Source organism: Zeus faber (genome assembly GCF_960531495.2).
Source record: "Zeus faber genome assembly, chromosome: 19".
In the NCBI taxonomy this organism is placed as follows: Eukaryota; Metazoa; Chordata; class Actinopteri; order Zeiformes; family Zeidae; genus Zeus; species Zeus faber.
The window spans coordinates 5,692,189-5,706,000 of record NC_137206.1 but is presented as its reverse complement, the minus strand read 5'-3'; the positions used below and the strand labels follow the sequence as shown (position 1 = coordinate 5,706,000).

Here is a 13,812-nt window from a genome sequence, read left to right as displayed (position 1 = left end):
ATTTTATCTAACAACCTCCTGTATTTCAAACTGGCTTTTAAGTTGAACAAAGGGAATTGAGACGTGTTCGACTGACACACACACACACACACACACACACACACACACACACACACACACACACACACACACACACACACACACACACACACACACACACACAGGTTCTCGTGCATCTCTTACACACCCCGCCTCCATTTCTTTAATTGCTTCTCTTACTAATTAAAGATGTTATTAGTGCTTTGCCAGACAAGCGCTTTCTGGTTGAGCGCCAACAAAGGCCGAGGCGGAGACGAACGGGCGTCTCGGGGGGAGGCACAGAGTGTTTGCGGCGGGGGCGGGGTTTCACGGTGACAAACGCACTGGAACGGAAGTAAAAAAATAGAACATTAACTAAGCACTGAGCACCTGTGTGTGTGTGTGTGTGTGTGGGGGGGGGGGGTATATACTAGCTGTTGTTTACTTGAACGGTGCTGTCCAATTACTGCAGTTTCGACAACGGCTCAACGAGCGGGGGAAGAGCCACATACAAGAGAAGCCAAAGTAAGCCCCGATTTAGCCCTCGTGCGTACAGACTCTGGCCGTGGAAAAGGGGCCACCGCCGTCAGACCTGGCAACCCGGAGAGGAGGGGAGTGTGGGCTTCTCCCCAAACTGGAACAAATCTACTGCCCGTCAGGATCTACCGAGAGCTGTCGATTAAAATGCAGCTGCGGGACCACCTGGATGAGCAAATCTGTCTTTTATTATTTACCATCTCATCCACACCGTCTCACACACACACTCACCTCAATCAGTAAAACAAGGCCCCCATCAGCTGAGATTAAGGAACTTTGTAAGGAGCCTGTGCCGCGCAATATTGATCGGGCGTACGGGGGTGAAATAGGGTGATCATTGGAAAAGCAATTAGAAAGGTGCCCCCCTCCCCCCCCGTCACCCACCTCCCCCACTCCACAGCTCGTTGTCATCGGCGTTCCCGTAAAAAAAAAAAAAAAGTCTCTCTCTCTCTCCCTCTCTAGAAACACCTACAGTATGTTGCTTGAAGGAAAAGGAGTTAATAATAATGTTCAACCATGGCCCTGGTAAGGAGTATACTTAGATATTGAGGTCGTAAAAACTTGGGAAAACTTTCTTTCCATTGACTTTCACTCGGTCAGGGTTTTTTTTTTTTTTTTTTCCCCTCCCCCCCGATGCTAGTATCCAGTGACCATTAGCAGAATTGCAGTTTAAAGTACTTGGTAGGGGTGGTTGTCCCTAATGGTTGTTGGCTTCGTTCTGACGGTCAGCCCTTCCTTCTGCTACTCCTTTCATTCCTCTTTACTCTCGGCTGTGGAGAAAGGTCAGCTGTATAACCGACCTCCAAACGGCTGCGTATCGGGCATCGTCTCCCTTTGTTCCTTTATGCTTATTATAGCCTCGAGCAAATTCTTGAAATGTGCTTTCGGACTTCAATCGCCTTAAGGAAGAAAAGAAGGAATAAGCATCCGTTCTGGGCTGTATATAGAGACGGAGCAGATGCCATCCACTGCTTTCCAGGAAGGGGAAAGATCACGACGCATGAGCATGTACGCAGCCTCAGTCCACGGAAAAAGTCAATGACTGTTGGCGTTGACCTAAGATCGGACCCAGCCTCATTGTGTTCCGGAACCAGTCCAGCAAGGTTTCTCTCGAGAGAACTCGCTGTTATACCCTGCTCAGTCTGTCCCCGAGAAATTTCTGCGATCGGGGACAGCACGCTCCACGTCGGCCGCTCCCGTCACCGCTGCTCGGATGGGTCTGCGACGTGCCGGGAGCCGTCCCAGGCGGCTTTTTGAGCGGGTCCCGAGCTCCCGATGTTTTCATGCCTGCGAGAAAACCTCGAAGTTCAGGGACGATGCTTGTGTAGGCTGAAACGGGAGCTCAGGGACACCAGGTCATGTCATTTGTACATTAAAGGTGCCCACGGACATCCTGACGTCGCTGGGGTAGTCACTCTACACAAGCCTCTCGCTTCCATTTTTTTTTTTTTGCCTGGCGGAGGTAGCAGTGGTCAAACTGCACGAGGCATATCAGACGGGGGTGTTCACACTACATGACCTAACAGTCGGTGAGCGCAAACACGCAACTTTGCAAAATAAACAAAAAGAACCGAGCTTTATAATGAACAAAGGTTTGCTGTTGTAGTTGTGTCTCTTTTGTGTCGACAAAAGAAAAAAAAGGAAATCTCGTCAATTTGGATGAGTGGGTGGGGCGATGTAGTTACTTCATGGAGTAATTCTGCAGATGGAGGTAAATTATTATAAATATATTATTATAAATGCGAAGCAAAGAAAATACCAAATATCCCTTTATTTTAATATATTGCATTTGTATGTTATACATTACATGACAAACATTACATTTGTGATATACTGGTTGCCTCAGCCGTTCTCATTGGTTCGCTGGTGCTTTCGTCCCAGATCTCCCGGTGCCATTCCAAACGACATGATCTTGTGCCCCCGAGCTCAGGTGCTAATTCAAACTACGAGCGTCATCTGACTTTTTGAGGCAACTGTGACGGCTCAAAAACATGCCCGGGACAGGTCCCGGCGTGTCGTAGACCCGTCCAAACTATACGAGTGGCGTGGAGCGTTCTGTCCCTGATCTCAGAAAGACAGATGAGGAAAATATATATATATATATATATATATATATATATATATATATATATATATATATATATATATATATATATATTATTTTTACCCCCTGAAAGTGGGGACCAACCGGAGTTAAATGACGCAGAATATAGATTTTCCTTTTCTATACAGATTTTCCAGAAACCTACTTGAGAACTCAGGACTTCATGAAATGTTGGGCTCCCATCATTTGCAATAGCACAACCCTGCTGAATGTTTTACTATTTTGAAACGTAGCACTCTGCTGCAGCCGCTCACTGTGTTTGTGTGTAACCCAGCATGGGAAAACGGGCTCAAAAAGTCCTTTGGGCTGAAAAATGGCAACCCTATCCTTGAAGTGTCACTTTTTTCAACTGCATGATTTCACAGGTTGAGGTCATTGATCAAATCAGTGAAACCAGCTCAGAAATCGAATGACACTCCTCACTTACACCTGCAAAATGCGTTTGAGCTAAGAGTGAAATAATAAGTAAAAGTCTAATCAAATATTGCGGAAATTGTGACGTCACGGTCAACGGTCTGCGTTTATGTTGCCAAATGCCAGAATTTCTTTGTTGTCGTTATCGGGGCCATGCCACTTGTTTTGACGGCTTCATTTAAACAAATATGTCGGCACCATGAAGGCCAGGATTAACGTCAGAGTTTGTGTGTGCCGTGCGACTTTTCCAGAGCTTAGCTGGAATCTACACAACTTTAGAGGGAATGAAAATCACGGTGTCTGAGAATCAACATGGGCCAGAGCCCCCTCATGACAAATGAATGGGACTGACGCCAATGCCTTATGCGGATCGACAGGCCCGGTCTGCCGCGGCTCCCGGAGACGCAGAGTTGTCGTCTGGTGGATGCCGCTTTCTCTGGAACATGCTTTGGTGCTTGTAGCGAGGAAGCACATGGAGTTGGACCGGTAAAGTTGTGGCTCCAGGTTATTACTTATATTACAATTAAATATGAATAATTAATAATAAAAGGCCTTCTCGTGCCAGTGGAAACCGGGTGATCAGCCATTGATCACTCAGTTAACAGATCATTGATCACTACCAGGAAACATGTCTATGTGCGCCACTTGAAGCCGCATAATCATAAATATATCCATAATGAGAAAATAATCCATTGTCAAACCTGCTTGGAGATGAATATGATGCTTTATTGTCGGCTTGTGTAAAGTTAACCAACTATGAATAACAATATGTTCTGGAGGGAATTTAAAATTAATTTAACTTTGCAATAAAATATTATCAGTAAGCTGCATTTTTAAGGCTACACGTGTTAATAAAATTCTTATATATAACAACAAACAAAATAATTTAGTTTCATAGATTTTATTGGAGTGTTTGTACATCACCATAGCAACATATCATCACGTCGCGGTACCTTCCCTTGCTCTCCCGTGCCATTCAGGAATTGCCGTAATGCCATTTGCCGTCTCTCAGGTCCACATGAAAGCATGGGCCGGCACTGCAGATCGGCCACTGGGAAACAGAGGAGGCTAGGAAGCCGTTTCTTTGATATGCAAATGGTGAAACTGGGGGGTGGGGGGGTTATGATAAAACGCTATCTGGCTTTCACAGAGATCGCCGCGGGCTGTTTGGACATCTGCTGTGCACGAGGCAGCGATATGACATAAAGCCAAAGACGGGGGCAACGCAGTGAGAACACACAGGCATGCATTGTCACTACATTATTTTCTACCAATAAGATGGTACGATGGAAGTTGATTAGCTTGTGAAAGCTAATCAACGTCCATTTCTGACTAGGTTCTATCTTTAAGAAGCAGAAGCTGTAATGGAAAGCCATTTCTTCATTTTCATTAAGAAATTAATATATTTCAGACAGAGCAAGCAGCCGTGCCGTTGACTCCCTCAGGGCGGTGCAGCTGTTTGTTGGGATATGACGCCCTCTGCTGCTCAGCCCCTCGTACAGCGAGACGCTCGCAAGAAAAATATTCTGAAAACTTTGTCTTCTCTTCTTTTTGGTTGACTGCACATCGACCTCGAAATCTTTGTCTGATTTTATGTACATTTTTCAGGGTGTTATGAATCTTGATTTCAAGGAGCCAAAAGTAAACAGTGTCATTTTTTTGGCAATTGTTTTTATTTTTTAATTAGATTTATTTGTAAAGCGTTGATTGCCTAACAGGACGCCTCCGTTTACAGTTTAAAATTCAGTCTTATACATATATTAATGTATTCAAAATCTGACATTTGGGTCTACACATTTATCAACTATTTTTATGTTCTCCAAATGTGTTATAATAATCATGATAATATTACGTCATGTGAATAAAACAAGACCAAATAAAAAGGTATTATTTCATTATTTCACTCTGCATCACGTGGATCTCAATGGAATACAACAGGCGAGCGTAAGGGAACATGCAACGCGCAAACAGAGAGACTAAGCAAAAACCACAATAGAGAAAAGAAAAACGCAAAATGACCCAAGAAGCAAAACGGTTTCACAAAAACACCAGTCAACGAGGAATCGGTTGACAAAGAGACAGCATTTAGCTGCAACAGTTATTTCTGCCTACACACTCGTACGCAAGTGATTCATGACAAATAGAAAAATAAATAACCGGCAGTTTTCCCAATATCCAACATCGCATGTCGGCAGCAGCGTCCCAGCAATCCTTGTGTCTCGGCAGAAGAAACTAAAAACGCTTGAGATGCAGATGAGAACATAATACGCGTGTGCGTTCAAATGACTGATTCCAGCAAACACTTGAGTAAATCGCCAACGAGGAAGTCACATTACAGTATTTGGTGATCATTGGCATCGACACTTCAAGGTTAAATTTGTTTTTTAATTACAACCAAATGAATGAAATGAATCACTTTCCTTCTACCCCCGTCCAACCTACACAAGTGCTGTGGTGGAGCGCGGATGAAAGACATCGTTGATGGATAACCTTCTTGGCGCCTCCCAGTGCTATTAAGCAAATCAAGATAATGACCTATATTGTCCCATTCGGCCCCCCGTAGCAGTCACCGGAGTCTGCGTTCCTGTCCCGTGTGTTCTAAAACCTATCCCGCCCCCGCCCACCCGAGAAGGCAGTTTGGTAGATCCGGGGAGTGATCCTTTCCAATGCGGCGCGGCTAAGACGCAGGCAGAGGAATAAAAGGAAGACGTTCTGAGGTTAAAAACTCCCGGATCGAGGCACCGCTCTCCCAGTGACGACGTGAAAAGTTTGATTTTCATCAAAGGTTGAAGGGGGGGCGTACATCTCCCCCCTAGAGCGCCACCAACTTGTACTTTTTTTTTTTAAGTCTCTCTGCGTACGTCCTGTTTGCTCCATGAACTTACGTATGTGATAATATGCGTGATGGATGGAGACAGACCACCAGACGGGACGGGCAGGCTCCCCCCTCCCCCTTTCAGGAGGTCCAGCGCCACCAGGCCACCTTCATGCGGTCCCAGACGGCGTCCAGGGAGTCCAGGGCGGGCCGCACGTCCAGGATGGAGAACTGGTACGTGCTCTTGTCGATCTCGCCGTCGTAGTAGTCGATGACGTAGCGCACCTCCTTGCCGCAGCGGTCCACGATCCAGTCGTGGCGATCGAACGGGAGCTCGTACCTGGCGAGAGGCGGACGAGGTTACGGGGGGGGCGGGGTTATGGGGGGAGCCTCGTCTGGACAGCTGTGCCGCGAGGTTTGGTATAAATTGAGACGTGAAGGGAGACACGAGATCTATTCCTTCATCAGTCCAGGACGCCAAGTAAAACTGAGAGACAAACGTCTTTGTGGTGGACACTGGCTTGGGCTCAGTGTGCGGACGCTGCCACAATACTTAAACATACTGCCCATACTGGTGGCAAAGTTCGACCCATATGATGCAAAATTAAAATTCCAAATAAAATAAACACTTGAAAAATGTCTCCTAACAAAATTCAAATGCATTTGATTAACAACAAGGGTGAACATCAAATACTTCAGAATGAAGACCTGATAATAATAAAGCCACAGTAAATCCTTGACACGCAGGAGGGTGTAGGTCACTGACCTTCTGCTCTGCGCGACAAAATATTAAAAAAAACAACAGTATGAAACTCACCCCATCCAGTGGCGCATGCGAGCCCTGGGGGAGAACTCCTTGGCCTTCCCTCCAAAGCGTTTGAGAGAGGGGCCGCACGGGCATTCACTGGCAGAGGAAGGAGACGGGTGCATTAAACATAATGAGCCATTTTTTTTGTGTGTGTCCAATTATTAAAAACAATATTTCCAGGTCTGTACCCCAACTCAGAATGTTGTCAGGAGGAAGGGCTCCGTGCCCCGCCCCTCCAGATAAAACAACTAATCGAATATTGATTGATTCCCCTTGTTTAGAATTCCTCATTGAAATGTTATCCCTGTGCATTTTGGTAAGCTTCTGCTTTATCCTGTTATTGTCATGCAAACTGACTGAAAAAATGAATGAATACTGAAAACAAAGTGATCACAAGGAGAGGATGACTTCATAAGTTGCGTTGCATAAAAATCAGCTGTGTCACCAACGACATTTGCAAATCACGAGCACATCATCAACGCGGTGTGCACGCTTCACTGCTGCACTTCATCTTCCTTGGCTTGAAGAAAAAAAAACATGTCACCGTGTCATCAGGATGTGGAGGTTTAGCCACAGGAGGCCCATGTATTGAGATTGAGCAACCTCCAAAGTGCCCTCCACTCGCAGCCTGTTTTTGAGGTGTTTTCACCTACCAAAAGTGAAGATTTGTCTTAATTTAGTCATGTTTTAAATTTAAGGATGGATTGCCGTCAAAATTTCTCCTCATGGAGGAGAAATTCCGTTCACAGTTGACACCGCCCACAGGAACAGGCCACCTCCACAGTTATTCAAAGCCACCCTGGTTAGAGACGCTGCTGTCGCGTGACATCACCACAGTACTGAGCTCCTTACCGTCATCACCGCAAATAAAAATATGCCTATGAAATAAATCCAGAAATCAATTTAAAAAAAAGCTATATATATATATATATATATATATATATATATATATATATATATATATATATATGCCTGCACAATTTTGTAGCATGGGTCAGGTTTTAGTTTCTAGTTAGCTGACCTCAGCAGAAACAACAGAAAAGAAAATGTCAAAAGTTTTCCTCCATCTCGTGGCGTCACTCACTGTGCATGAAGGGCCTCCCACTTGAGGATCTCCTGCCACGCCTGCTCGTTGTTCTTGTTGTGGATCTTGATAATGTTGGACATGTCCTGGGGGGCCAGATCGTCCTCGCGCCAGCGCCATCTACAGTACAGGAGGAACGCAGACGCAGGCCAGAGAAGGGGAGAGGGAGAAACCGACTGAGACTCCACCCAAAACAGCCACAAAGAACCAGACTCACAGCTACTGCCCTAAGACATACTCACCCCTTCCGCAACATGGCGTTCCAGAACATCTGCTCCGACGGGTAGACCCAGTTTTTCTCCGTGCCATGCCTGGGGATTTTGGACTCCTCCCGAGCGAGGGGCAGAGGGAAGGGCTGGTCCTTTGCAGGAGTCTGGTTTGGGGGAGGCATCTGCACGGGGAACAGGAAAACATTGGAACGTCTTCGCAGATCAGACCTTCAGACAGCTGCATGGTTACTAGCTGCAAACGCGACAGGCCTCGCTCACGGAGCCGTCGAGCCGTTTCGTCCTCACCGCATTTATCTTTTTTTTTTTTTTTTTAATCCTTTGTTTTTTATGGCCTGATCAAAATGAGTATGGAGACTTGGTGAGAAAGCCGTAGGCTGACATGGCTTCTGCTGAGAATATTATATTCTTAAGAATTTCAGCAAAAGCCGCTCTTCTGGTTTAGGAATCATTGGCGTTCATCATCTGATCCATCTAAACTGGGAGGTTGCACATGCTTGGTGAAATCCCCATTGCCCCTTTTCTCCAGACCAAAAGTATGAACAGTTTACTGTCTGTTGTGAATGAGGCCCGTTTGGCGTCTGCACCACCAGATCACTGTTACAGGTACCATATTCGCTGGATCAATGTCATTATTTGTGCCCGCCCCGGCCTTCATAGGACACTGCACAAAGGCATATGCGTGATCCTGGTGGGCCGGCCCTGCTGCTGCTGCTGCTGCTGCTGCTGGGGGGGCGGCTGCCTGATGCATGGGACACTCTGATGGAGGAGCCGCTACAGAAAACACAAAAAGAGAAAGAGTGTGTGTGTGCCCCCCCCGTAATCCAAAGTGGCTGAAAGATTAAACCTGACCGTGTTGATCGAATTGTTTGGATTTGTTTGTACACAAAAATTTTAAAACATGCTGAACTTTAGCAGCCAGTAAACGTGAAAAGTACCACAGAACAGAAAAGACCATTCTACATTTAGAAATTAAAGCCTATTTCATTTGGATAAAAAAAACATAACTCTGGGTTACAAACTACTTTGTTTTTAAAAGATCTCTTGTGGGCCTTAATTGTATTTTGAGAAATGTGAAGTGGTTCAGTGCTCCGCAACCTTTAAGCTCTGAGACCACAAGGGGGTCTCTCAAAATTGCACAATTATTCCTGGCCTCATATATGCAAATGAGCTTCGTCAAGTACGTCACTGCTTTAATATTTTTATTATATTTGTAAAAACAGCCAGACATACAGTGAGATTTATGAACACCCTCAACATCAAACATTAATGGCAAAGGAGAGAGGGAAAAAAAACATGAGAAATTTTTTTTTTTTTTTTTTTTTTTTAATAAACAAAGCTGCAGGCAGTAATGCACAGGGGCCAGGTTCGTCATGTGGTCACAAATAACAGTTTTCCAAGTTCCAGCAAAACGCAGCATGTGCATCATAAGGCTGTTAATCTGAGACGCTGAACTTGTTGATACTGCTGAAACAATTGCACCTACCTTTGTGACCTATGCATATGACTACACCCTCAGCAACTGCCTTTGTGACACCCTCACAGTGACGGTTCCACGTGACCTACGTGATACAAGTCCCCCGAGCCAGCTGGTCCCCGGGGGAGATGATTTTGCTGTTACTCGGTGACATGAAAAGTGCTCCCGGCTGATCGCGATCTTCTATACAATACAAAAAAGTTGTTATATTTTCGGTTTTACCTAAACTATCTCACCCCATGCATCGTCCTCCACCTGAGTGGCTGGAATTTCCATGACATCTGTTTCTTAGTTTTTTAACATAAGCATTTTGATTTTTTTTTTCATTAGCAGAATAAATACACGACTGAAGCAGTTCTTGTGTTTTGAGGGAATGTTGAACAGCGTCATCGACACACAACATCTTTTGTTTAAGAAAAAAAAAAAAGCTTATATTTAACAATAAGAAAATATATGTTTTATAAAAGTGGAATTATTTAAGAGTTTGCAAGTGCGGACAACACAACAAAATGTAGAGTATCAATAATATGAGTCTCTGTAAATCAGCCTTGGTGTGTCATTTAATATATAGTTCTTGGAGTTATTATGTTGGCTAACCCCAACCCTACCCCAGCTACACCCTGAGAGCATCGCTCAGACCTCATCTGGTGGAGAGCTAATTTAAAATGGAAAGATGCAAATATGAATTTACCATTGTTAACAATGAGGGGACAAACAGGACTGTTGAGAATTTTAATGTCTGTGTGGTGAGCATATACAGTACATGTAGGTGTAAGAGAGAGAGAGAGACTAATTGTGATCAGGCCAAGTATAAACAGAGGGGTTAGTGTTATCACAGGTCGTATCTGTCTTTACTGCAGATTTTCCCCAAGATTCAAATTCTAGAATAAAAGTATCACATAAAACAAACACACAAACTACAAATAATTGTGTTTGGTGACTGTAATAAAGATTCTAAACATTATTTTATGTCACATTTTCATTTTTAAGCTGAGGTATAACTGCAAGGTGACTAAAAATGGAAACCATATTTTCAGTTTCATATTTTTATGACTGGTTGCCAACCTGGCAACCACTTTTAAAAGTTCATGTTGAGCCCTCACCCAGGTCACTTTACACAAAATTTGATTGCAATGTGATACCTGGAGACACATGTCACATCACAAGGTCTGAAAATGTATCTGGCAAATACGCATTATTAAGTTAGTTACATTATTGTCCTGTTAGTTATGGATCTGTAGCTTTTCTTTCATACAGAGTATTCACTACTCACTGGTGGGTATTTGGCTGATAGAGTAATGACATTTAAGTTACTATAATAGTGAGAACTCATTAACTTGGTGTTTTACTTGAACAAAATGTGATATGCAATCAATGACAGTTTTGTGTTTATTTTTTGAACTTGGGACTCACGATTTAGAGACAGTTTGGAGCTGTATTAAACATCTGCGAATCACTAATTTGTTCTACACATACCGCCGTTATAATACTGGCTGTTGAAGGGCAATTCAATGGAAATAGGTGGACACTGGTCACCGCAACACCTACCATTGACGTCCTGGGCCTGGTGCATGGGACACGCTGAGGGGGGAGACACTAAAAGGGAGGTATGGAGAGACGGAGACAGTGTTATGAGAGTTATCAGCCTAATGTTTTCATTAAATAATGCACACATGCACTCACCACACCCCAATGTTGCACTATATCTTGCCTTTGGCATCTTATGTTAGCTAAGTAGATGGTATAGAGGGGCTACAGAATTAAGAGAATATTTTCATTAAAATTAAGAAAATGGCTGATTGTATTTGTATGCGTTGACATAAAACAGAGATGCACAAGTTTGCTACAACACAAAAACAAAACTGTGGCGTTTGCTTTGCTTTCTGACCAGCTCCCGCTACCAGCTTTGCACCATTAGTGCTTCAATGACACCTGAGGTTACCTTAAATCTGTAATTGCCACAAAACAACACAATTGAGCGGCTAGAGTTGTCTCTCCCCTCTCTCTACCCCCCCATTTCCTGTCTCTCTCCACTGCTCTCTAGAATAAAAATAATAAAAAAAGAATAACATTTTTAAAAAAGAATACTTAACTCCAATGCGTGTGTTTGGTGTCTCTGTGTTGTGTGTGTGTGTCAAAGCCTCAAAACGCAACGGCAATTTTCAGCAGCAAGAGCAACTTGTGGAATTGTGGCAGACTCATAAGGGTCTAATTAGTGTACGGTATGTCACTGCAAGTTCGCTGCACAAACCACGGCGGCCTGTTGTATGGCATCCATGTTTGTTTTGGTGTCAAAATATTGGCGATATTTTTCCTGAGAATTTTTTTTTCCAGATAAGAATGGGTTTTATTTTGCCAGGTACATTTGCATTAGGGATGCTAAAATGTGTCGTCAAACCCAGTGACTGTCAACGGGGCCGCCGTGTCGACAGTAAATAGTAAAATCGAAAAGCCTATTTTTCCCCCAAACGTTCTACAAACTTTACCGTTTATAGCCTATTCAAAACGTTAAAAATATAATTTAAAAAAACTCATGTTACTGTTTTTCAAGTAGGAGTGGAAGCCGAGTGTGCACGTGGCGGTGTGCGCTTCTCAGAATTATTTGTATGAATTCCGAGGCGGGCCGATTTTAGAGATTTTTTTGGTGCCAACAATGTCAACTGCCTCCTGTCCCATAATGCACGGCACATATGAACCACGTATGTAGCAAGGAAGGAAGTTTCATTTCAGACGGCCATCATGTGTGGGTAAAACCAAGCAGTTCTGTCGCGTTTCTTTAGCTGAATATCGAATTCATCATGATTAATTCATGAAATAATTGTAGCGTACATTCAAAAATGCACGCGAAGCAATGCATTGTCAATTTGGCAAAAAAATAAAATAAAATTGTTGTCGAGGTGCATACACTTTAAATTTCAGAACGTACGAATCATGCTGCATCCGACATTAAAACTATTCAAGAAAGTCTTTTGAAACTCCGGTTCTGTCGACGGTCATTTACTGTGGGATTCCGATAGCTACAACTGTTGTATAGATACACAATCTCCAACAGCTGCCTCTTATTTGTATAGCTGTGTGGAAGCACATGAAGGTCACAACGGACCAACACCTCATGCAGGAGCCAGCTTCCTGTTTCGGCCCAATGGGGTTGGCGGCACCCAGTAAGTTCACCCCATTGAGCTTCACAAATTTCTCAAGCCAGAACTTAAAGACTCCTGGTAAAATGACACAAGTGTAATGCTGTTGGAGGGGCGGACTGGGCAAAGAATGATTAGAGACCGCTCAAACTCCTACCTTTGATAAGCTTCTCTTCCTGGGGCATGGGGAAGCCCTGAGGTGGGGCGACCATCACCCCTTCGGCCCTGACTGTTGGAGAGGCGGGCGTGCACGCTGATGCTCCCATCCTGCCTCCAGTCCTGTCAGGGAGGAAAGCGAAATACTAAATAGAAGTACAGACAGTGGTGTAGCCTTTGTGATACGCAGGTATACACCGTATACCCACTAAAAAAAAAACCTTCAGTATTTGTGTATCCCCAGTTAAAAATGTGGTAAGGATACGTAACAAAATACAGTAGTTTTGTGACAGAGCTTTCATTTGTTTTGCAAATACTGGGTAGAGTATAACTGCAATAAAATATGTTTTGCAGGGGACCTTGCCAGTGTACACAGCTGCTGCCCCGTGCCGCCAGGATTTCCTTACAATTTTTTCGTTTAAGCACTATGCACCTTTTTGAATTTGGCACCCCTAGTTTCTGGTGCAATTGCACTTTTACAACGCTGCCATAAAACTCCGGTCCTGTCTGGTGTACGAAAATAGTTTCATTAACTGCGTACGCCTTTCTTTATTATTCCTTTCCACTCTCTCGTTTATATTGCGGATACGTCCAAACACATGGAGTTTCAATGCCAAAAAAAACGGCCAACTACTCATAAGTCTGTCGCCTCATCCGCCATCTTGGGTGTGCTGTCCTGCCTCCTGCACGCTCTACCCAGGCCCCGGCCCGTCGTCTAAACCAAGCTGCAAGCTTTTTTTGCTACATGTGTGAAAGGATAAATCCAGATAATCCGGATAATCAGGTCTGGACATTATCGAGTACGTTAAAAACAGAGATGTTAGATAGTTCAAGAACAGGTGTTCAGGGTGTGTGTGTGGGAATGAAAGAGGTGCCATTCTCCATATTTGCAGTACACCATCAAAATGATTTTGAAGCTGTTATTTTACGGTGGAAAAAAAGTTAGTGTTTACATAGCACACATGGCAAGTGTTACATAGCGCACTTGGAAAAAAAAAAAAAAAAAACTATTGTCTGACATCTATTTAAAGTTTA

The 13,812-nt window shown here is 43.9% G+C and overlaps 1 protein-coding gene across 2 annotated transcripts in view; it reads right to left on the bottom strand.

Annotated features, from left to right (window-relative positions):
- Window positions 1-4,724: 4,724 nt before the first annotated feature.
- Window positions 4,725-13,812, bottom strand: part of hccsb (holocytochrome c synthase b) — a 12,183-nt gene continuing 3,095 nt past the window's right edge. The window contains exons 2-8 of one of the 2 annotated variants that reach the window (XM_080020186.1): window positions 12,779-12,900; window positions 11,033-11,080; window positions 8,618-8,781; window positions 8,023-8,171; window positions 7,781-7,900; window positions 6,706-6,792; window positions 4,725-6,228 (exon numbers count right to left, since the gene is read on the bottom strand). In XM_080020186.1, the coding sequence (XP_079876312.1) occupies window positions 6,030-6,228; window positions 6,706-6,792; window positions 7,781-7,900; window positions 8,023-8,171; window positions 8,618-8,781; window positions 11,033-11,080; window positions 12,779-12,887 (876 nt within the window). In that variant the 5' untranslated portion in view covers window positions 12,888-12,900 and the 3' untranslated portion in view covers window positions 4,725-6,029. The remainder of the gene's footprint in view (window positions 6,229-6,705; window positions 6,793-7,780; window positions 7,901-8,022; window positions 8,172-8,617; window positions 8,782-11,032; window positions 11,081-12,778; window positions 12,901-13,812) is intronic. The other variant, XM_080020187.1, reaches the window with a different exon arrangement.